Source organism: Equus quagga, chromosome 1, assembly GCF_021613505.1.
Source record: "Equus quagga isolate Etosha38 chromosome 1, UCLA_HA_Equagga_1.0, whole genome shotgun sequence".
Taxonomy (NCBI): domain Eukaryota; kingdom Metazoa; phylum Chordata; class Mammalia; order Perissodactyla; family Equidae; genus Equus; species Equus quagga.
This window is the reverse complement of record NC_060267.1, coordinates 40,300,521-40,326,368: the sequence shown is the minus strand read 5'-3', so window position 1 is coordinate 40,326,368 and position 25,848 is coordinate 40,300,521. Positions and strand designations below refer to the sequence as shown.

Here is a 25,848-nt window from a genome sequence, read left to right as displayed (position 1 = left end):
GGGTGTTAGACTATATAATATTTTAGTCTTTTGTTATTAAAAACTCTAAAACTTTATTAACATTAATGGAAACACAAACATTTCAAAAATTTGCTCATGGTGTTGAAAATATTGCGAGGTGGACGTTGGTGTTATATCAAAATAATATATATATTGCAGTCTGATATACCTCAATTTTTGTTGCAAACTTTTAATGCCCATAAAGTAAGTCAAATTATAATTTCAATCGCAAACCCTATATTTGACAAGAAAATAAAACATAAAAAGATAATTGCCTTGTTTTTAAAGTAAGTTTCATAAAATATTTCTGGAATAGACATGACGTATTGATCAATGTAAGATAACTGACACAGTTTTATCAACTTGTGACCATTCTTCATGATCGGAACTGCTATATTTAAAATAATGGACCCTTGATTTGTTTTTCTTTTATGTATGGTATGGCAATGAGATAGAGATGGTTTTCTTCTCTTGATCCTATTGTTTAAAGTGGTATCAAAATTCTCTGTGATTTTCATAATTTTAGCTGTAAGCTAAACACTTATGGATAATTATATTTTCTGTCTAGTAAAACAACATAAAACTGGCTTGATAATATTCTTTTTATATAATACTAGGAATATAACAATTATTATCATTCTATTAAATTTGTTGACGAAATTGCCTTTCAGTAGATACTTCAGAGTTTTCTAACTGTAAAAGGCATCACAAAGCTCAATTCATGTCAGACGGTTTTCCTACTGTAAACTTACTTGCATTATACTGATATATGGTAATTTAATTCTTATCTCATGAAATTATTCATAAAACAGGTTGACAGTCTTTAGAAATCATTCTAGATTTCAAATTTTTTTAAATTTTGAGTGTTTAAAAAACATTTTTATCTTTTTAAAAACTTTTTTCTTTCTCTCTCTCAAATTTGATCAAAATACTGCCAACATTGTAGATATTAATCATAAGATCAAGATTTCTTCCTAGTTCAAAAAAACTTCAGAGAACATTCACAGCAATAGATTTTTGTAAGAAGAAAGAAGAAAGACACCTTAACTTTTCCTTAAGACCTAAGTATAGCCTTCAGCTTTGGAGAAAAGTAAAGTGCACAATACATTCCACGGACAACTGCTCAAACTTTCCTCTAGCCTTTTGAGATCCTTTAAATAAAAAATTTTTCTTGTAAGTGACAATACGACAAAGGCCAATTTCACCCCCAAAGTTTGGAAGCCAAGTAAAGTGGTTTTAAAATGAATATGATTATGCTGTACAGAAAGATGCAAGAAAGCCATCTTATGTACATGCTTGCTTTGGTTTTAACTTCTGAAAGATGGCAAGTGCCAAACATTACACTTAAAGTCTTACTATCTCTTTTTTGGCTCTGGTTTCACTTTGTATTTTCCCTTCCCTTTTACTGTCCTTTCCATGCCTAAAGTTTAGCTTTCTCTGTTGAAGAAAGAAATTGTCTTATCATTACCACATCACACTTTCAGATTTAGTTATCCCAGTGACTCTGGATGTAAATGCCTAGAGAGTAAGTCTCATGTTTTCAAGTTGCTTAGCATTCTATAGTGTTTCTTTTTAATAGCATGTGCTCAAGGTATGGATTTATGTGATGACTTTATTCTCTCCATGTAACTTAGCTTCCTTCTTCTTCTTCACAAAACAACCCAATATAACAATTAATTTACCTTTGACCTTAAGCCATATAAAGGTTTTCCTTCTAATGTTTTCTGTCAAACTCTAATAGGCAGTGGGATTTTTTTGTTTTGGGGGTGTTTTGTTTTTGTTTTGTTTTGTTTTTTTTGCTGAGGAAGATTCAGTCTGAGCTAACACCCATGCCAATCTTCCTCTATCTTTTAGTATGTAAGCTGCCAACACATCATGGCCACTAATGGAGTGGTGTAGGACGGCACCCAGGAACAAACCTGGACTGCTGAAGCGGAGGGAGCTAAACTTAACCACCAGGCCACCAGGGCTGGCCCTTTAATAGGCAGTTTTAAAAATAGATTGTGTGTCTACTGACATACAAGGTTACAAACACCCTAGATATTAACGGGCTCAGTTCTCAAACTGAATGCCACTGCGTGGTGGAATAGTGCAATTATGATGTATATTGCATTCTCTACAGACTTGCATACGGTTTTCATGAATGCCTGTTGCAGAGAGCTAATCAAGGAATAAAGATGTGAATGTGTGTGTGTGTTTATGAATATGGTCCATAGGACTGATATTTTAAGATGAGTAGTTCCTGCTCAACTTGGGAGAAAACAATGCCGCCTGATAACTCCTGGGATTTATATCTATCAGTAGTTGTCATTCATTAGCACAATTTAATGTTCATGAAATGGAAAGTTCTTTTACACTGACATCTTGGTGGCAAGACGCGGTAAAGCTGAAAAGTGGAGGAATTCATTCTGTGTCTGCAGGCTGATGTAACAAACTGTCGAGTCTTCTACTGACATGGCACCTGTGGCCTAAATGTAAAGAAAGTGAGCATGTATGCGGGAGAACTGGTATTTGAAAACTGCCTTCCTGCTAGGAGAAATTACTGTTTGACCTTGGTGATGTGAGGATGTTTTTCAACTGTCCTTGACGTTTACCCTCAAGTTCATCTTTCTGTTTTACTTTTGAAAAGAATGCTTATATGGTTAAGGAGATTCTTGTAAGATCTTTAAAACAAAGTATTAAAATGATGAATGAGGGTTATCAAAAGAGGTGAATAAAATGACAGCAGGAAGTTACAGACCTATTTTTATCTGGTACTCATTCCTATTCACTCTATAAATATTAATATATTCTGCTGTCTACAGCATGAAGATGACCACAGTCAGTTTTATCTGAACCAACTTCTAGAATTTATGCATATTTGGAAAATATCCAGGTAAGACATTTTATTTCTGTTCTAAGAGTACTTTCTGATTGAGTTCTCAAGTCCCAAATCACAATATTTTTCAGTTGATTGTAAAAACTGTCCTTTCGCTAGTACTATGGAAGCTATTGTACTTTTACTAGATACCTTCCTTTGGCAAATTCTGTTAATAATTATCTCTTCTTCACAGCTATTCAGATATTTTTGAAGAGTTGCTAACTAACACCTTCCAGCATAATCTAACATTCATTTAAAAATATCTCTGCTACTGGTTATCACATTTTCAAGGATTTTTTTTTTCTCATTCACTTTGTGAATTTGAGCGTGCGTGTCACTAAGCTCTTTGTATAACTGAATTTCCATACTTTGAAAGTCACCATCTCCCACTTTAAATTCCTTTCTGGAACTCCCTGATAATAATTGTTACATCATAAAAAGAGGAGTGTGAATTCAAATTAGAAAACTCAGGTGACAGCAAATGAACATATCCTAATTGATTCTGATATCTAAATGGATGCATGCATTATTTGAAAGAATAGACCTATCAAGAAGTTAACCTGGGAGAAGATATCAATGCTAAAGTATGGGTTTATCTGAAATTAAAGTTGTTTTGAGCTGAATGAGCAAAAGAATGGGGTGTGGGAGGTATTTATCACAAATCCCTAAAGCAAAGCCTGATATACAAATATGAGTTAAAATTGTTTTTACTGACTATTAATAATGGCTATCACTTCATTGAGTTCTTATGCATTTTGCATACATTATCTCATCTACTTCTCCCTATAATCCTGTGATAATACATATTGTCTTACTCCAGGATCAAGGAGTAGCTGGAATCAGCAGCTCTGGAAGGTTTAATGACTTGCCTATGCCACTCAGTTCATTAGTGGCAGGACTGAAATCAGATCTGTCTGAAATTTGCAAAGGCCATATTCTTTATTAAATTATTGTTTCTTTGCACGTGTGCCTCCTTTTTTTTCCTCAAAAATACTCACACCATAAAATCATAGAATAGGTAGGACTAGAGAGGACTTTCAATATAACCTAACCCAAAGTTTCATTTTATAGCTAATTACATGGATCAAGTATAGGTTCGCATCAAAATGACATATAAACAAAGACTGTAGTTTCCTTGTTCCAAAATAAATTCATCCAAAAAATTGTAGAGACATAAAGTCTGACAAATTCTTTAAAAAGTGGAAAATCCCTAGAAGACAAAGAACTGTCTCTCACCCCGCCATTGCCTGCCCCCTCACAGAAGTCTGGTGTCCTTCACCACTGTGCAGGACAGGTGTCCACAGGGTTAAATCAGGGCAAAGGAGCAGCGGGGCCCTGGCAGGGACAGAGAAACCTCGGAACCTAAGGCCCCACCCCTTGCCTCCAATCCCAGGGCAGTGGGCTACAATCTAGGGAAACTCCAGCTCCCAGTGCTGCTTCTCCTCTGGTAAGGAAACTGAAGAGAAGCTTAAAAAGACGTCAAGCATTGCACAAATAGTTAACACCACAGCCATGGCTGAAAACAAGCATCTAACTCTTAATCAGTGGTTATTCCACTTCAATTGTATTCTACCCCCACCCTTATCTTTCTCAAATGTTATCTAGCACAGGTACATTTTCAGCTTCATAAAGACCATTGTAGATTTTGTTTTGTTTCCTCTTTTCCCCCAGGTTTATTGAGACATAATTGATATATAACATTGTGTAAGTTTAAGGCGTACAATGTGATGATTTGATATATATACATATTGCAAAATGTTAACCACAAAAAGGTTAGTTAACACATCCTTCAGTCACATAATTACCATTTTGTTGTTGCTATGGTGAGAACATTAAAGCTCTCCTCTCATAGAACTTTCAAGTATACAATCCATCATGTTAACTACAGTCAACATGCTGTACCTTAGATCCCTGGAGCTTATTTCTCTTATCACTGAAAGTTTGTATCCTTTGACCAACATCACCCCATTTCCCCCTACTTCTCAGCCCCTGGCAACCACCAATCTGTTCTCTGCTTCTATGAGTTCTATGTTTTTAGATTCCACTTACAAATGAGATGATATGGTATTTGTCTTTCTCTGTCTGACTTATTTCACTTATTTAGCATAATGCCCTCAAGGTCCATCAGTGTTGTTGCAAATAAGAAGATTTCCTTCTTTTTTATAGCTGAATAGCATTCCTTTGTATATATATACCACATTTTCTTTATCCATTTGTCCACTGGTGAATACTTAGGTTGTTTCCACATCTGTTTCAGGTCTTATGTGTAAGTCCTTAATCCATTTTGAGTTAATTTTTGTGACTGGTTTAAGATGGGGGCCCAATTTCATTCTTCTGCATGAGAAAATATAATTAAGCCAACACTATTTATTGAAGAGACTACCTTTCCCCATTGAGTATTCTTGGCTCCTTTGTCAAATATTATTTGACTATATATGTGTAGATTTATTTCTGGGCTCTCAATTTTGTGCCATTGGTCTGTGTCTGTTTTTATACCAGTATCATAATGTTTTGATTACTGAAGCTTGATAATATAGTTTGAAATCAGGAAATGTGATCCCTCCAGTTTTGTTCTTTCTCAAGATTGCTTTGCTATTCTGGGTCTTTTGTGGTACCATATTAATTTTAGGATTGGCTTTTTTACTTCTGTGAAAAATGACGTTAGAATTTTTCTTTAATTTTCATATCATTCATTGTTAATGTATAGAAATGCAATTGATTTTTGTATATTGATCTTGTATCCTGAAATTTTGCTGAATTTGTTTATTAGTTTTAATAGTATTTTGGTAGAGTCTTTAGGATTTCCTATATACAAGATCATACCAATTTTACTTCTTCCTTTCCAATCTGGGTACCTTTCATTTCATTTCTTGGCTAATTATCATTGCTAGGACTTCTAGTACTATGTTGAATAGGAGTGGTGGGTGTTGGCACCATTGTCTTGTTCCTGATCTTAGAGTAAGAGCTTTCAGCCTCTTACCATTGAGTATGATGCACGTAAGGGTCGTATATGGCCTTTATTATATTGAGGTATGTTCCTTCTGTATCCAATTTGTTGAGAGGTTTTACAGTGAAAGAAAGTTTAATTTTTTCAGATGCTTTTTCTGCATTTATTGAGATCATATGATTTTTGTCTTTCATTGCATTAATGTAGTGTATCATATTTATTGATTCACGTATGTTGAACCATCCTTATATTCCAGGGATAAAGTCCTCTTAGTCATGGTGTATGATCCTTTTATTGTGCTGTTGAATTTGGTTTTCAAGTATTTTGTTGAGAATTTTTGCATCTATAATCATCACAGATACTGGCCTGTAGTGTTCTTTTCTTATAGTATCATCTGGCTTTGGTATCAGGGTCATTCTGGCCTCATATAATGAGTTTAGGAATGTTCTCTCTTCTTCAAATTTTTGGAAGTGTGTGAGAAAAATTGGCATTAATTCTTTAAATGTTTGGTAGAATTCACCCATGAAGCCATCTGTTCCTGGACTTCTTTTTGTTGGGAGGTTTTTGATTACTGATCCAATTTCCTTATTTGTTATGGTCTATTCAGATTTTCTATTTCTTCCCGATTAAATCTTGTTAGGTTGTATGTTTCTAGGAATTTATCCATTTCTTCTAGCTCGTCCAGTTTTTTGGCTTATAGTAGTCTCTTTCAATCCTTCTTTGTCTCTTGTAACAGCTTTTGACCTAAAGAATATTTTGTGAAATGTAAGTCTTGCTACCTCTGCTCTCTTTTGGTTTCCATATTCATGGATTATCTTTTTCCATCCCTTCACTTTGAACCTATGTGTGTTCTTGAAGCTGAAGTGAGTCTCTTGTAGGCAGTATATAGTTGGGTCTTGGTTTTTCATCCATTCAGCCACTCTTTGCCTTTTGACTGGAAAATTTAATCCGTTTACATTTAATGTAATTATTGATAGCTAAGGGCTTACTTTTGCTATCCTGTTAATTGTTTTATGGCTGTTTTATAGTTACTTTATTGCTTTTTTTCCTCTCTCACTGTCTTCCTTTGTGAATTAATGATTTTCCATAGTGGTATACTTCGATTCCCTTCTCTTTATCTTTTGAGTATCTACTAAAGGTTTTTGTTTTTTGGTTACTCTGGGGCTTACTTAAAACATCTCATAGATATAACAGTATATTTTATGCTGATAATCTTATTTGCATAGAGAAACTCTACTCTTTTACTCTTTCCCCCCACATATTCAGTTTTGATGTCAGAATTTACATATCCTTTTTTTGTGAGGAATATTGGCCCTGAGCTAAGATCTGTTGTCAATCTGCCTCCTCTTTTTTGCTTGAGGAAGACTGTCACTGAGCTAACATCTGTGCCAATCTTCCTGTACTTTATGTGGAATGCAACCACAGCATGCCTTGATGAGTTGTGCTAGGTGCATGCCTGGGATCCGAACCTGCAAACTTCAGGCCACCAAAGCAGAGCCCACAAACTTAACCCCTATGCCACCAGGCCAGACCCTACACCTCTTTACATTGTGTGACCATTAGCAAATTATTGCAGCTACAGTTATTTTTAATACTTTTTTCCTTTAATCTTTATACTAAAGTTAAGTGGTTAACACACCACCATATTACAGTATTAGAGTATTCTGAATATGACTATTTACTTACCTTTACCAGTGTGTTGCATATTTTCATGTTTTCTTCTTACTAATTAGCATCTTTTCATTTCAGCTTGAACAACTCCTTTCAGCATGTCTTTTAAGGCAGGTCTAGTGGTGAAGAATTCTCTCAGTTTTTGTTTATTTGAGAAAGATTTTATCTCTCCTTCATTTCTGAAGTATTTGCTGAGTAAAGTACTCTTGGTAGGCAGGTTTTTTTCTTTCAGCACCTTAAATATATTATCCTTCTCTTTCCTAGTCTGTAGGGTTTCTGCTAAGAAGTCTGCTGATAGACTTATGGTGGTTCACTTTTATGAGACAATTTTTTCTCTCTTGCTGCTTTTAAAATTCTCTCTTTGTCTTTGATTTTAGACAGTTTTATTATAATATGTCTTGGAGAACATAATTTTGAATTGAAATTATGCAGTGATTTATTACTTCATGAACTTGGATTTCCAAATTACTCTCCACATTTGGGAAGCTCTGAGCCATTATTTCTTTAAATAAGCTTTCTGCTCCTTTCTTACTCTCTTCTCCTGGGACTCCAACAATGCATAAATTGTTTCTCTTAATAATGTCCCATAAGTCCCATAGGCTTTCTTCATTCCTTTTCATTCTTTTTTCTTTTTGCTCCTCTGATTGGGTAATTTTAAATAACTTGTTTTTGAGTTTAGTGATTCTTTCTTTTGTTTGGTTCAGTCTTCTGTTGAAGCTCTCTATCAAATTCTTTAGTTCAGCCGTTGCGTTCTTTAGCTCCAAAATTTGTTTTGTTCTTTTTTGTTTTCTCTTTGTTGAGCTTCTCATTTTGTTCTTGAATTGTTTTCCTGATTTCATTAAATTGTTTTTCTGTGTTCTCTTGTAGTTCTTTGAGCATCTTTAGAAAAATTATTTTGAATTTTTTGTCAAGCAATTCGTGTATTTTCATTACTTTGGGGTCAGTTGCTAGAAGTTTACCATGTTCCATTGGTGGTGTCATATTTCCCTGATTCCTCATGATCCCTGTAGCCTTGTGTGTCTGTGCATAGGCAGAAATAACTACCTCTTCCAGATTCTATAGGCTAACCTCATTATGGAAAGAAGCTGTAGGTATGGGCTAGCTGGAGCATGCAACAACCCTAGGTCTGGCAGTGCAGGTCACCAAGTGGAGGGTGTTATGATACCTCCAGATCTGGGGGCATGATGTCCCTGCTCAGGCTGCTGGAGTCCACAGCATCAATAACTGTGATGGGTCCTTAGCAAGTGCTGCAGTGGCTGCAAGGGCTGTTTTCATCCTTCAATGTCTCTAGGTCCAGCAGCTAGGGACCAGGGCAAGCAGTAGTTGTTTGCAGAGATAGTGGTATGCACATGTAGCTGTGGAGGCCAGCTGCAGATGCCTGTGTAGTGGCAGGGGCTGGCTGCAGACACACACACAGTGGGGGTAGAGGGCCATCAGCAAGGACTAGGACTAACTACAGGTACACTGGCAGCTGTGGGGGTCCTGGTTGTCAGCATGTACTCCTGTGGTTGCAGGATCTTGCCTTGGTTGTGCGCACAGCAGTGGAGGCTGTTATGGGAGTCAGGCCAGTGAGGAGCAGGTGCACAGCTCGAGGAGCTATTTACAAGCAAGCCCAACAGGGCAGACCAGTGACAGGAAACAGGGCTGGAGCTGAGCCCACAAGCAGCTGCGGGAGATCTGGCTGTTGGCGTGCACTCCTGTGGTTGTAGTTTCTCCCCATGGGCATGTGCATGGCAATGGAGGCCAGTGATAGGAATTAGGCCCAGGGCATGAAGGTGCAAAGCCTGTGGGTTAGTTGCAGGTGAGCCCTGTGGTGCAGGCTAGTGACAGGAGCTAGGGCTGAATCTGGGCCCACACACAGCTGTAGAGGCCATAGCTGTCAGCGTGCACTTCTGTAGCTGCCAGATCTCCCCATAGATATGTACATGGCAGTGGAGGCTGGTGATGGATGTCAGGCTAATAGCATGCAGATACACTTTGGAGAGGCTAGCGGTGGAAGCCTGCCATGAGGGCTAGGCTTGCATCTTGCACTAGCGCAGTCACAGAGGCCTAGATTGGCTGCAGGTGTGGATCTCAGGCTCTGGCAGGGGTTGGGGGTGGGAGGAGGAAGTGAAGAGAGATTCAAGCAGCTGCCATTTGCAAACATGAATACCCGTGGAGAAAAAAACCGATGAGACCTGCAGGGAGTCTGCAATGGCTGTGTTGATTGTTGGTTTCTTCAGTAGTGAAAGCTACTGGGGTCCTCTGCAGAGCAGGTCACTGGGAACCATGGTAACTCCCACTGTGTGGCTGATATTGGTAGCCCATGTCCCTCTTCCTTGTTCCTAGCTGTCTTTGTACACATCTCAGCCTTGCTGGTCTCTGGGTGGGGTGAAACCAATGCAGGTCCTTTGCATGGTGTCCCAAAATGCTGGGGGAGCTGGTCACTCACCCCACTCTCCCTTTCCTAGTAAGGAGAACTCTTTCTAGCTGTAAATTTCCCTCTTAGTACTGAGCAGTGCCCGCCAAGGGGAGGGAATAACGTAGGCAAAATGAAGCCGTTCTCCCTTCCCTTTTTGTGCAGTTATTCTCAGGTTTTTTGTTTCAAGGTATTGCTGAAATTTCTTAGGTGGATACCTAAGCTCTCTCAGTGCTATTTTTGTTTGTGGATAGCTGTCTAAGTTGTTGATCTTTGTCGGGGACAAAAGCTGAGATCTCCTACTTTGCCATCTTGGTGACCCTCAGGACTTTGCTTTTTGAAATACAATGCTACTCTGCCAGCCCTCCTCAGACCACTTTATGGTATCATTAAAAGATCAAGCACTAGATGGCAGGAGCTTTGACTTCACTCTCCCTCTTCCCTAACTCAGCTATCTCTTAGAAGTTGGGCAAATCACATACCTTCATCATTTCTAGGAATTTTTCTATAAATAGATACAATACCTAATAGCAAGGTACTGCAGCAGGTTTATTCTTGGGAGCCTTTTTAGTTTTAGAATCAGGTTTTACATAAAAACTCTCCCAGTCTAAAATCTTTTGCTATGCTTTTCCTACACTCCCATTGACTTTTACGTATTCCATGCATTTTGTCTTTGAACTGTTACATGGAATCCAACTAAAGTGATGACCTAATAAAGGAGGAGAAAGCAGCTACTGTGAAATATGTTGGCATGTTTGTAACACTGTGTTTTTGTGTTGTATGATTCGTTATTCAATTCAATTCAGGAGTTTTCAGGACAAACAGGAAGGGAAAGTGCATAATGTTTAGGAAAATAATTTTGAAACAGTGAAGCCAGAAGACTCTCTGCTCAACTCATATCTATTCTGCCCAAGCACAGATAAAGCTGGATCAGTAAGAGAAACTTAGGAAAGAAAAACGTAGAGGTTTGGTGTCAAAGATGTAAACCCCATCTATAACAAATATATGTCGTTAATTCTGAAAGCAATTCTTTACAAGATTTTGCATATTTAACATTTCTTGGTGTTAGTATTTGTTATTATCTGCTTATGAATCCCTCTACAACTTACATTTTGAATTAAGAATAGTTTGATATGGGGCTGGCCTGGTGGTGCAGCAGTTAAGTTCACATGTTCTGCTTCAGCAGCCCGGGGTGCACTGGTTCAGATCCTGGGTGCAAACCTATGCGCCGCTTGTCAAGCCATGCTGTGGCAAAAGTCCTACATATAACGTAAAGGAAGATGGACACGGATGTCAGCTCAGGGTCAGTCTTCCTCAGCAAAAAGAGGAGGATTGGCGGCAGATGTTAGCTCAGGGATAATCTTCCTCAAAAAGAAAAAAAAAAAAAAAGACAGAGAATAGTTTGATATAATGAACAGTTTGAGAGGTTTGGTTAATTTATCATGGATTTATTTGGCGTTCTAAAGTTTTCAAATATATTTGTTGTCATCAAGTTATATGAACTTTATAAGGCACCCATCTGAAATGACTTTTAAACATATGTCAACAGTAATCCTTTTTAAACCATGCCTGCTATAGAGCCATGGACAAAGCAGAAGTTGTGAGAAATCTGCTAAAGATAACACATTTTCTTTTTCCCACCTAATTTTAAACAAAGTTTTTTTTTTTCTTTCCAGACAGTGCCTCTCAACGGTAATCAAAAAGTATGACTCCCATTTGAAGTATCTATTGAAAACCCAGGTATTAACTTTTGTTACTTCATCTATCAATTTGCTAAGCAGTTATTAAGCATCTACTTTCTAAAACTTTGCAAGTTTCTGAAGATATAAAGGTGAATAATACAGAGGGTCTACATTTGAGGGGCTTTCATTCTATCACAGCAAAACAGACAAATAAATAGGTGTGTGCAGTAAAGTGTCATAGGTACCATGAAAGACCTGTGTGTACGCAGGACACAGAAAAAAGAGTTACCAATTCTACTTATTTCATCTGAATGTTAAAAAATGAGTATGCCAGACAAAGAAGGGGCGTGGTGAAAGAAGGTGGGGAGTAGAGATAACTTTCAGTGAAGTAAAACGTGATCAGAAGCAGCTAGGAAACAGCATGATGTGATTAGGAACCTGTATGAAATTTGGACTGGCTACAATTCAGGTTCAAGGTGGAAGCCTGGAAAGAGACCAAATGAAAGGGGCAAACAGGGGCCACGTTACGTGGGATCTTAAGGACATTTTATGGACAATTCAATGATTTTCTAATTTACCAGATGATGACATGGAGCCATTATGCAGGGCAGTAGAATGACAGACAGATGATGAGAGGAGCATTTCATTAGTCCAAAGAGATGAGGAGGACATGGACAAAAGTTCTATTATTAGGGATTCTTAGGAGGGGACAGATTCATAACAGGTGAAAATGTGCAATTTACATGATTTGGTGAAAGACTGTGAGCAACAAAGGAAGAGGATGTCTAAAATATCTCCAGACTCCTAGCTGCTGACTGACTGCATGGAGACATCAGTTAAATAAAACAGTGAAGATAGGAGAAGCTAGCTTGGCAGGGGAAAATGATGGATTCAGTCTAAGACTACTGAGATTTAGTCACCTATTGGGCACCCAAGTGTGGTAACCATTAAGCAGATCATTTCTCACAGCTTGTTCTTCCAGGCAAGGGATAGTCTTTCACAGGTAATACATCATATGATTACAGGAAATTGTATAAGTAGAGAATGTTTGTAAAATGAATGAGGACTTCTTTTTCCATTACACAATTGACTCCTGATATATATAAAAGAACACAGATCTTAAGTAACTATTCCTAATATTAATGTTCAGTAAAGGGTTCTGACAATAATAAATTATATTTCTTGATGTAGATACCAAACTCATACATGAATTCCACATAAATATCTCAAGACATGGTGATGACAAATACATGACTCATATTTCTTCCCAAAGTGTAATCCTTTCTCACTCTAATTCCATTTTTCTTTCTTGAGCCTGGCTTGAACCTGGAAGTTTAATATGTGGAATGTGAAAGGAATTCACAATTGCTTTGTTTTAAGTCTCATGAAAGTGTCATAATTAGTAGTTCTTTCAGCTTGATTCTTTACCTTTGTGATAGTTGTTCTTTCTAATGTAGAATTTGAAATTTACCAGGTGCTCTGGGCACATTAAGACGTCATTTCTAGATCATTTATGTCTCTTGATGTAGATTATAATTTGAGGTTATAACTTACTTATAGATGAATTTTAATTATCTAAATGTCTCAGTACTGCTCATGTATTACAGATGTCTTTTTATACACACACACATGCGAATTGTTGAGAATCTATAATGGTTCTTAATTTCCAAATACAGAAGTTTGGTCATATTATTCATATATGAAGCCTCTAATATATTTATTTTGAAAGAACCATTGACTATTGTAAATTTTTTCAATATGACTTAAAAGTTGGCAAAACATCAAAGAAATACTGTCCTTACATTAGCACTGGAAAATAGTTATCACCACCCACATTTGAATTATTTTATCAATAGGCCACACTGTCTGTGATTTTCCACATGAACTCCATCCAAAACAATGAGCTTTTTAAATGAAGCATGAAGCATCAATAGTCAATATCTGAGAAGTGAGGACAGACTATGATATTATCAATTTGCAATTTTGCGCTTTCTGTTTGGCGAGTACATTAAACAGCGTTACATCAAGTATAGACCCTCTGCTTTATTTGAGAACAGTATCAATTTGAAAAATAATGATTTTTTATATTTCCCGAACTTGGATTATTACATCATTTGAAAAAATAACAAAGAAGCAAGCTGAATAAATATGACATGAATATTATTGAATAATATGGATAATTTAATCTTCAAATATTTTCTTTCCTCAGCAATTGTTATTTACCATATTTTAGACATAACTTTTGTACTTTGGGCATCCTAACAATTATGTTTGTTAAAAGGCTAGTTTTGTAAGTAATTTCCTTAGGCATTTTTTCCATCTGTTCTATTCCACTAATACCCTGAAAGGTAAGGAATACTTTCTGTATTCATTCTATATTCTATATTCATTGCTAACATTTCAGAGAAATTAAGAATAGAAGAAAGAGAAAGAATTTTCCCCTAAGGTATTACTTAATGCAAGTTACTGAACTATTTAGTCACTGGAATCAGGAGACACAGAAGTCAGAACCATGCTCTGAAGTTGCTGATCACCTCGGAGAGACAGCATATTCACATAAATAATGTACACAGAGTGCTATATAGAGAGAGCAATTCAGTGTAAAACCAGATGTCAATATAGGTGAAAGACTCAAATTCTGATTCAAAGTTGCTTCTTCCTAGCAGCCTCTAATGCACTGTCTCCAAAATTTTTATTAAAATGCTGACTAGGACCTTTAGAGAAAGTTAGCTATCCCTGCTACTGATGACAAACTTACACTAGAATCTAGTGACGGGTGAACTAATTATAAACTAGATGGATCTGGATTGAGAAAAATCTATTCATGCTTCAAAACGTGGTTTGACTTCATGAAACATCCACCTGGTCTGAAAATAACTAAAAATCTCCAAACCATTTACCATCTAGCCCATGACTCAGACTATACCAACTAGATAATCAGAAGAGTGTGGCATTTCTATTATTCAGGTTTAAGCCACTCAATGAGGAAGGCAGAATAATACTTGTCTCACACTTTCCCCTCCACAAGACCAAAATCCAAATGTATTCAGCCTTTAGGTGAGGCTAAAAATTCCATATATAAGTAGAAAGAAAGGGAGCTTATGGGGATCTTATACATTTAGCTTTTTTAGAACTGAAGCTCTCTTAGTAACAAGCAGATCTATTGTTGGATTTCCAGAAGTTCAATTTCAAACATAACTTAGAGTGGCAGTTAGGATAGAATTTAGGAGCAAAGATTCCAAAGTCAGATAGATATATATGCCAACCCTCTGCCACTATAGAAATTTTTATTCAACCTTCCTAGAGTTCATATTATTCATCACTAGAGTGAAGATAATAAAATATGATATAAAGATATTTTTAAAAATTAGTGAAATGGTGCTTAATATAATATAGTGACTGGAAGATAAAAAGTGTTCAAGAAAAGATAAGTACAAGTGTTATTTTGTTTCTATTAGTGTTACTATTTTTAACACTATTACTAAAGTAGGGGACTGTATAGCATCCAGAAGAAAAATGTCACAAAACTTATTGGCATTCACAATAGAATACAAGAAGAGGTAGGAAAGGAGCAAAAATTCATAGGAAGAAAATAGAATAAAATGAATAGGTAACAAGGACCAGTTGAAAGGTCACAAAGGAGAAGTCAAGGAGATAAAGTCAGGTCACAAGGAAAATAAAACACAATTGCAAAATTGGAACCTACCTTAACAGAAACAAAGGGCATACTGGAACTAGTAAAAGTGAAATCTATTATGTATAGAACACTCTAGACTTGAAGAAGAAGAAAAACTTAAAAAGTGAAAGTAGATCTTCAATAAGGAAGATAATTACCAGCCAACATAATTTGTATACCTAGTGAGATAGAAATCATTGAAGAGTTTTTTCAAAGGAATAACATGATCGATATAAAAAATAAAAGAACAGTTTATTTGGGATTTGTGCAGTGAATTAGATAATAAAGAAGAACATGTAATAATATATATACAAATGAAATAATAAAAAATAGAGCAGGCACTCATTAAACAATAAGTTTGGGAACAAAATATTGCTAGTGTCATAGGATCTGCCCATGTGGCATTTCATATCTTTTCTCCTCTACATGAGAGGTATCCTTTGGTGAAAGCATTTCATAGCTTTTCTTTACTATTTCACACCACCAAAGTATCCAAAGGCAATATAGGGTTTAGCTTTCCTTTTTAATGTCTACGTAAATGGAATAAAATGGTATGTACTTTTTGAGCCATGTATCTTTCACTCAATATTTTTTTTGAGGTTTATACACCTTGTTCCATGTGGATTTGATTTGTTTATTTTCATTGCTGTATAGTACTCAATTAGATGAGTGAACATCAACTTATTTATCTATTGTACTGTTGAAGTACATTTGAGCTAATATCAAGGGTTTTCTAGGGTATATACCTATAGGGTCATAGACTTACATGATATCACCAAACACTTTTCTAATAGAGTTGTACGCATTTCACAATATATGAGAGTCCCCATTGCTCCATATTTTCACCTGTGTGGTATTGTCCAACTTTTAAAATTTTTGCCTATGTGAGTTTATGTAATGACAGCTTATTTCAGTTTTAATTTTCATTTCCATGACTACTAATAAATTCATGATTCCTTACTCCTTTTAAATGTAATATCAAACTGTCATCTTTTATAATTTCCATATTCAAATATTTGTTCATTTTTCTACATTGATCTTTTTCAAATAGACTTTTGGGAGTTATTAATGTATTTGGCTCTTCCTTTGGTTATGTGTATTGTAAATAGCTTCGGATGTTGGTGGCTTGTCTTTTCACTTTCATTATGATGTCTTATTTGTTAAATTAACTTTATCAAAGTTTAATTTATATAAAATAAAACACACTCATGTTAACTGTATAGTTTGACTAGTTTTGTAAATGCATATACATATGTAACCGCCACAGAAATCAAGATATAAAATATCTCCATTACATCAAAAAATGCCCAAGTGTTTCTCTGCAGTTAATCCCTCCCACCCTAGAATCATGCAACCAGACTTACTTTATCTCAGTATGGATTTCTTTTGCCTTGATCTCCAGTGGAATTTTACTAGAAATGATAAGAACAGAATCCTTGCCTTGTTATTAATCTTAAGGAGAAAGTTACATTTTCACCTTTGAGTATGACGTTATTTGGAATTATGTAGTATGCTATGAAGTTAGTTGCCCGTTAGTAGGTTGATGAAGTTTCCTTCTATTCCTAGTTTGCTAAGAGTTTATATCATGGATGGGTGAGGAATTTTGTCAAATACTTTTTCTGTATCTATACAGATGGGCATATGGTTTTTCTCATTTATTCTTTTCAAATTTTTAAAAATATCTTTGCGTTATTGGGATAAACCACACTTTGTGAGGATTTAGAACCCTTTCCAAATATTTCTGGGATCAATTAGCATATATTTTCAAAGGATATTTGCTTTTATATTTATGGGAGACATCAGTCTATATTTTTATTTTCTTGTAATCTTGTGCTTTGATTTTGGTGTTGAATTAATGCTGGCCTTATAAAATAAGTGGAGAAGCATTCCCTCCCATTCTGTATTCTGAAAGAATCTGAGTAGATTGTTTTATTTCTTCCTTAAATGTCTGATAAAATTCACCCATGAAATCAGCTCTTGGGAGTTTTCCTTTTGGGAAGGATTTCAACTATAAATTCAGTTTCTTTTAATTGACATAGAACTATTCAATGTTAAAGCCACAAATTTCCCTCTAAATTTTAGTGGCATCCCACAAATTTTGATATGTTGGCCATTATCTCTTTAAATATCTCTCTGCCTCACTCTTATCTTTCCAGAACTCCAATTGAACATATGGCTTTGTCTGACAGCTCTTAGCTCTTGTGTTCTGGTTTTTCTCTCCGTTGTTCTTTCCCTTTGTGTATCAACTAAGAGAATTTCTCTTGACCTATCTTCAATTTCATCGATACTTTCCTTAGCTGTGTTCAATCTGCTGATGAGTCCATTGAAAGAATTCTTCATCTCTAATATCATATACATTTTTATATTTCTATCATTTCCATTTGACTCTTTTATAAAGTTTCCATCTCTCTGCTAAAATTCCTCATCTTTTCATGCATGTTGTCCACATTTTCCACTAGTGCCAGTAACATGTTAATCATAGCTATTTTAAAGTTCTTGTTAGATTGTTCTAACATCTGGGTCATTTCTTTAGTTTTGTTGTTTCTTCTACTGACAATGGGTTGTTGTATCTTGCTTTTTTTGTATGGATCCTAATGTTTGATTGAATGCTAAACATGATGTGGAGGACAATAGTAGAGACTGAGGTAAATTGTATTCATATCTGGAAATGAGCAATGCTCTTCTGTTATCCTATGAGTATGTAGGGTTGATACAACATAGACAGGATTTGAGCTTTATTTGTGTTTTGTTGTTGCTATCGCTATTGTCAGGGAACTTCAGGCTTCAAATTACTCCGGTAGTTAGCTACTATTACCTGTACTTACGTGGGGCCTGTGGTACCAGAGCTTTTTTCCTCAGTGTCCTTGCTTGCCTATGCCACAGAGACAGTCTGTTTCAACACTTTTGTCTCTCCCCCAGCACTACCCTGCTCTTGCTTATTATTCAAAATAAACTAATTTTTGTAGTAAAGTGAGTTCTGTGTTGTAACGGAACACAGCCTTGGGCAGACTGTGTTCTTAAGTCTCAAAATGGGAACTTTCTCAGAATTCCTGCTCCCCTACATGGCAGCCAAACTATGTGTTATATCTGCAGTTAGTTTTGTACAGGAGAGAGTTTTCTGCCCCTACTCCCAGTGGTACCCAACCTCTGAGTGGTATCCATGTAGGATACTACACTCAAAACAGGGTCTCCTGCCCCCTCCCCAGGAGCAAAAGGGGTTTGCTTCTAGTTTTCCCTCACCAGCAAAAGATCTTGAGCTACGTCTACCTCCCCCCCTGAAGCAGACTGTCTTGCTTTCTCTCCCTCTCCCTCAAAAGCAGGAGATTTTTTTGCCTGGGACCAGGGTGACAGAGGGCTCTGCCCCCGCCTAGTACCATCACTTTCCTAGTACCATTAACCAGCAGCTTAAGGCTTTTGATTCTCATGAGAGAATGCTCCGCAGAAATAGGCAGAGCTTCGGACCTATTTCCCAGAAATAGCCAATCATCTACTACATACCGCACCACTGAATGGACCTTCAGTTTCCCGCAATGCCTTCAATATTCCCCCTGAATGACTGGTAGGTGTCCATGGAAGAGAGCTTGCACATGATTGTAAACTCTCCCTAGAGGATCTCCCAAGATCTTGGACTCCCAGATCTTCTAAGCTGACATGCCAGCTCACACCTGGGCTTTAAAAATTTGGTAAAATTTTAGCTGATTTATTCTTACCCTCTTGTGTAGTGGCCGCCTCTTTCTCCTGTGCTCTGCTGAAGATCAAAGACTTTGTGTGCCCCACCTCTCCTTGGAGGGCCGAACACTCTTTGGAATTCAGTATACTTGGTCACCTTGTGACCCCAAATTTCTAATGGGATCAGAAAAAATTGTGAGTTTTGTAATATTATCTGCCTTTTTTCATTGTTACTGTTGGACCGAAGTTCTATATTTTAAGCTGAAATAGAACTCCAAAGACTATTTTTCATCTTTAAGGGACAATTTATAGTAGCAATAACTACTGAACCTGGAATGAAAATAATTCTAAATTCTCAATTTGTCTCCAACCTCATTAACTGAATTTGATAATTTTCAGGATATAAATATAAACAGAAATTCATTAAGGTTTATATAAAATCTGCAAAATGGCAAGCTGTTTCATGGCTGTTTAAACACATATTACTTTGGTTTCCATCAGGGCTAAATGAAAGAGGGGAGGGAACTTTATGCTGTTTTTGTTTTGTTTTGTTTTCCAGAAAGATGCAGAGGCAAAAAGTTTGTCACCAATCTTCTCCAATGTTCAAAATACTTTTAAGGTATGCTTAACATCTAAAGTGTTAGAATGCTGCTCCTTCAGGGTCTATGTTACATCAAATATTTCCTAAAATAAGCTTGGAATCCAGCACATAAAATAACATCTCAGCATTATTAACAGTTTTCATTAACCTGAAGAGTCATAGAAAGAATTTGTAAGTAGTCTAATCCAAACTCCTATGTAATGCAAAAATTTCTAAGCATTCCTGATTGCTTGCAAAGCATACCTGTAACGTAGAGGAACTCTCGACAGGAGAGCCTACCCAATTTTTGAACAAATAATTTTTCCAATGATTTTCCTAATATTGAGCCAAAGTGAATGTCTTTAACTTTGCAACCATTTGTTCTAATTCATCATTCTAAAGCTACTTACAGTAAATCTAATCTCCTTTTCACTTGAAAAGACATCAAATACTTGAAAATGGTTATCATGTTTTCTTTTTCTTCTTTTTTTCCAATCTAAAATTCCCTAGTACCATCAACTACCTTTATTTTATGTCCATTAAACTGTTGTCTTATGGCTTATGTCTCAGCACCCTGTGTGCTCCATCTGTGACCCAAACTTTCTCCTCCAGCATCTAAATACTAGATGCTCTGAAATGTTAGACACTCAACTTCCAATTTTTCTTTATCTACATTCTCTCTCTGGACAATCATATCCAAATTCTTGACCAAGTATCACCTCCATGAAAACAATGCCTAAATCTAGGTTTAATATCTCTTGAAATCAAGGGCTAATCTTATCGTGTTTTGTGTCTGCAGAGTATCTCATACAGTGGACCACGTCATCATTGGATTTGTAAATAATTTTAGGCTGATTATTACCCCTCTACCAGGGTGTTGGTGCATGCACATGTTTGTTTATTTAGGGGAAGCTCCATAGTTTTTGGTTAGAAAAGTGTTTCTATACAGCAATTTTGCATTTGCTTCTGCATGGGTCCAAAATAGTCACAATACTCTGGCACAATTTTTAGCATAAATTCCTGCTATGGGTAGTATACATTAATACTCCACAGCCCCACAGGACACAGTTTCTCAAGTAACCATTTTCTTCACTCAAAGCCCCTGGGTAAAGAGGCTTCCTCAAAAGTTCCCTTGGTCAGTAGGCATTGCTTTTCTTCTCCCCCCTTTTGCAGGTAACAATCCATCCAGTGTCACGTTTTTTCAGGGATCTCTAACCAGCTCCAGCCCTTCCCCTACTTCCACCAACTGGTTTAGGCCTAAAATTTCAGCACTTGTCCCACTGTGAGCAGTAAACACCAATCTCTAAGCCCTTAGGCCTAGATCTAGTCTGATATTTCCCCTTGGCCATTGACACGTATTGTTCAAGCTACTGCTCAGGCTCGAAGTTCCCTCTTTAAAATTTCTGTCACCTGGAGATATATCTTATCTTTGTCTAGGGCTAAACTGTGTATTTACATTTTGTCTTGTAGTTCATTTATATGAGCATGCCTGTGTGTGTGAGTGTGTGTGTGTGTTTGTGTGTGTATGTGTGTGTAGAGTGTCTGTTTTCTCGGTCCAACCATTGCTAGAGTTAGAATCCCATTGCATTTTGACTATCTGAAGGCTGTGTCTACTTGGTTATCCCCTTGGCAACTCAAGCTCTGTGTATCAAAAAATACATGCCTCACAATGCTAACAAAAATCTTCCCATTTTGCCTGTGTTTCCTGTCACAATTAACAGCACCCTCTCTTTTTGGTCTCCCAACTATGAAATTTTGGAATCACCTTAAATCCAATCTTTCTGTTGGCTCTCAGTCCAATTAATCACCAAGTTCATTCTATGATTGCCAACATTTCACTTAACATATTCTAGCAATCACAGGAATGTAATGAATATAATATTTATGTTTCAGAATTTTTGTGTAGATTAAAGGAGATAAATATATCAGATAAGAAGCACTCCAAGACTGGAGTAAGAGACGGAGTAAATTAACTACAGAGTGATTCAAGACAACCCAGCATTTGCATTTTAACTAGTAATATTTTATGGATTTCCATAAATTCACACATATCACATATCTCCTTAGAATGTATGAATGAAAACTGAACATAGCATTTAATACATAATTCTCTCATAGTTTTTATGATTTTTAAATTTTCGTTTTGTTAGTTATCTGGGTATGTACAGTGTCTGATTTCTTTTATAAACTGAAAAATCTGTTTAAGTGGATAAAAATTAATTATTTAAAAATTACTAACTAAAATTTAGCCCTTATTCTCTGCCAGGCACTTTTTCATATTTTATCTTATTTAATCTTTACAACAACTCTATAATTAATTATTATTGTTCTGATTTTATAGAAGGGAGAATTCAGGCCCATGGAAGTTAAATAATTTGATAACAGTCATAAGTAGGAATAGGACAAAACCAGGATTTTAACATACACAACCTGACTGCAGAGCTGGAAATACAGTTTACTCTGCTGTTCTGAATAAGTATATTAATAGTTGGTTTGCTCTCCATTGGGAAAGTCCAATTTGTCAAGTCCAGTCTCAAATGTGGTACTTATAACTAAACTTTATTTCAGATTATATACATGGGAAATGTGGTGAAACTTTAACTTTCTGGGTATGGAGAGTACATGTCTTTCAATTTAATTTAATAATGAAGTAGATCTTCTGGCAGCCACGTCACAGTGTTCACTCATTGAGTTCACATATAAAATAACAACTGAGTCTTTTCCACATGAATTACTCATAAGCTTTTCTTCCTCATTTTATAATTGAGTAGTTTTATTTCCTTAATCTGTGAAAGACTTAAAATGTATTCCAATTAAATTTCATCTTCTTACTTTTATCTCATTAATTGAATCTGCTGTCATTTTTGAAATTCTGATTGTGTCTTTCATAGTATTAATTAGCTATTCTTCCTAGGTTTTTGTCATCAGTTTTCAGTGTTTATAAAATCAGACAAAAGAGGTACTGGCAACATATTAAAATGTTTTGTTTTTCCATGAAAGATACAAAATGGTATTCCCATAATATACTACCCATTTTATCTCTTTGTATTGATAATATTTTGTTAAGAAAATGATCTAGAATAAGTAGAGTTAAAACAGTTTTGTGTTGTTGATCCATATCTCTGTGGAAAAAAAAGAGAAAAGATATTTTCCCACCTCTTTTGAAATAAACTGTTCTATTCTCCACTGGAATGACTGTGATGCTGGTGACAGCTGACATGTTTTGAAAAGCCACCATCATTAATGATATTTAAAAACTATATAAAAACATTGTAGAGTGAAAGGTCATTAGCATAGAATCAAAGAACAAAGAGAGAGTTCTCAACATAGTTAATGGTTGTACATGGAAAAGACTAAGGTCAAAATAGGGCAGATTTTTTTTTTAATGAAAGCTAATTTAAGAACATGTGAAAGCTGAGAAATAAAAGACTAATGAAAAGCTCTTAGAACTGGGACCATAAAATCCAGATATAACTATCTTAAGTGCAGTCAGCAGTTTTGATTTTAAGAAGAGTTGGTCATTACTGTAGAGTATACTTGCCATCAGTGATTTTTTTGAAACAGCAGTTGGTTCAAGGATAGTATAATCAAATGATTACCACTCAACACCAAACTTCATTGTCCCAAGTTTGTTCTGAACTCTGAAGATGTGATTTTTAATGATTTTGCCCTCTTGTACACTGTTTACAAAAACAGATGCATTCTGAAATTCTACATGGGTCTGCCATCAGTTGCTTTGTTTTCAAAGTATTTTGCAGAAATCACAGACTGATTGTCACTCATTCTCTCTCTCCCGCCTCCCTCTCTCTCTCCCATTTTATTTCAGATAATGTTACCGTTGATATATATAATCTTAATAGTCCTACTTTTGAGTATTCACTCAATGCAAACTGTTACTCAGGCCACAGGATAACCAGTCCTGAGATTCTTCTTTTTACAGGAGAACGACCAACCACACTTTATACCATTTCCTTTTCTTGGAAAGAGAGGTAGTTTAAAGATAAATTAGTGTCCTCTTGATTTCAATAAACTGTAAGATATGAATCTTGTCGTCTACAGCAAAATGTGGATAATATTACTGAAGAAGTTAAAAATATATGCAGTGTTCTGGGGTGTGTGGAAACCAAACAAATTACAGATGCTGTAAATGAACTAAATCTAATTCTTCAAAGAACAACAGAGGTAAATATACTCATTTATTACACAGTAATTATTGTAAACCTAAGTTCAATAATTAATTAAGGAGAGCGAAAGACTTCTGACTACTATATATGTGTTTGTGTGTGTGTGCATGTATATTTCCATCATTTGGGGGTAATGGAAACTTGATTCTATTATCCCAAAAGGATTTAATTAAATTAAAAGGAAATTTCTTACACCTTTGAAGTTTGTAACTACAATATAACTTCCAAGTGAGACTAAAATCAATCCTACAATCCTACCTAGATGAATGTACTTACATAATAATTTTCACAGGCAAGTGTTTGTATAGACTATCAATGGCTCTCATGTGCACCAATTTGTATGCAGGTGTAAGCATGGACAAGCACATACGTAGGAAAGAAGAGATCAGTTTTTGTGGTATCTTTTGCTGAATTTGCAGCGCACACTGCTTCTATGATCCCACATCCTGTATAATGATTTCCTGCTTTTTTTTCAGTTTAAAAAATGAGTATTATGTAATTTTTTTTATATCTCAGAAATCTGATGTTGAATTATAGGTGTGATTTTGCCTGAGAAAAAGATTAGGAACTCTGGTCACAATGAATCCATTCAATCTTGTTATCAGTTTAGCAAGTGATAAAGCAGAAAGATATGATAATAATAGTAATAACTAATACTTGATAATGCATTGCAGTAACAAAATAGTTTCACTTATAGTACTTTAATTTTTTTTTTAAAGATTGGCACCTGAGCTAACAACTGTTGCCAATCTTTTTTTTTTTTCTGCTTTTTCTCCCCAAATCCCCCTAGTACATACATAGTTGTATATTTAGTTGTGGGTCCTTCTAGTTGTGGCACGTGGGACACCACCTCAGTTGGCCTAATGAGCGGTGCCATGTCCGTGCCCAGGATGCAAACCAGTGAAACCCTGGGCTGCCGAAGCAGGTGCTTGAACTTAAACTCAGCCACGGGGCCGGCCCCCTAATTTAATTTTTATTTTATTTCATTCATCCTTTCAGCAATGCCATAAAGTTGATATTTTAGTGTTCATTTTATAATTAAAATCTGATGTTTAGAGTGCTTGTGTACAGAGGGTTAATAAGTGGTGAAATAGAGATTTGAACCCAGGCCTCTATACACAGTCTACTATATGTGAAACTTCATTAGAGAGAGTGATTACACGCATTCCTTACCTGCACAAAAAGGAACTGCAGAGATTATATGACCTTGAATATGCCAGCCTTGAAATTTCAAAACGATTGATTTAGAAAGTGGACAATTACATTACTATATATAAATCATCATACTTGTTTGAAATAGGTGACTATGATAAAATCAGTAATTTCTTAGTGTTGGACTTTCTATGTCTCATTTTAATTATAACTCTTTTGAGATTAAATAGTAATAATGAATATAGAAATTTAAATGTCTTATTTGCATTGCACAGTGACAGTGATGACTGAGGAGCAATGGAGGCACACCACCAAAAGTTTTTCAAGATAAACATTTATTAAAAAGTGAAAATACAAAGCAATGAAGAAATGCAATTTAAACAACATAGTCAGTAAAACCCAAAATTCAATATCTAAGATGGACGTGTATTTCCTTAAATTTTTCTTAACAAAGAAATACTTACTCTTATAGCTTTCAATTATAGAAGGAAATAAAATAACATAGTTATTTTATGTAGTTTCCAAAAAACTGTTTTTGTGTGTAGATATTAAGATCTATGATTTTCACAAATGATGAGGTAAGATATCTAATGTGACCACATTTAATATGATCATATTTTTTCATTCAGTGTCAGACTGGGAAAATTATACCACTGTCTTGAGAAGCACACCACCAATATGTTTTGAAAATAAATATTTTAATGAACTTAAAAACCAGGGGATTATACAATGCTAAGAAGAACCGTCTACGTAACAGCTAAAGTTAAGTCAGGATAACAAGGTAGTGAGAATTAACTTTCAACAAGCAATTAATTTCTCTTAGATTATCACATTTTGGAGACAGTACAAGAACCTAGAGCTGATAATAAAATATGAAGAGCTTAGGGTCATACAAACATTATCTGAATTCAAGATTTATCACTTTTTCTAGCTGAATAGCTTTAGAAAGTTAATTCATTTCTCTGAGTTTCAGTTTTCCACATCTCTAAAAAAAAAACACAAAAAAAGAATTTGCAGGTTTCTGTTAGT

The 25,848-nt window shown here is 35.7% G+C and overlaps 1 protein-coding gene across 10 annotated transcripts in view; it reads left to right on the top strand.

Annotated features, from left to right (window-relative positions):
- PIK3C2G (phosphatidylinositol-4-phosphate 3-kinase catalytic subunit type 2 gamma) overlaps positions 1–25,848 on the top strand; it is a 363,044-nt gene that overhangs the window by 82,083 nt on the left and 255,113 nt on the right. For 7 of the 10 annotated variants that reach the window (XM_046638270.1, XM_046638261.1, XM_046638263.1 and 4 more), the window contains 4 exons: positions 2,805–2,875; positions 11,553–11,616; positions 19,463–19,522; positions 23,543–23,665. In XM_046638270.1, the coding sequence (XP_046494226.1) occupies positions 2,805–2,875; positions 11,553–11,616; positions 19,463–19,522; positions 23,543–23,665 (318 nt within the window). The remainder of the gene's footprint in view (positions 1–2,804; positions 2,876–11,552; positions 11,617–19,462; positions 19,523–23,542; positions 23,666–25,848) is intronic. The other 3 variants (XM_046638295.1, XM_046638281.1, XM_046638297.1) reach the window with 2 other exon arrangements.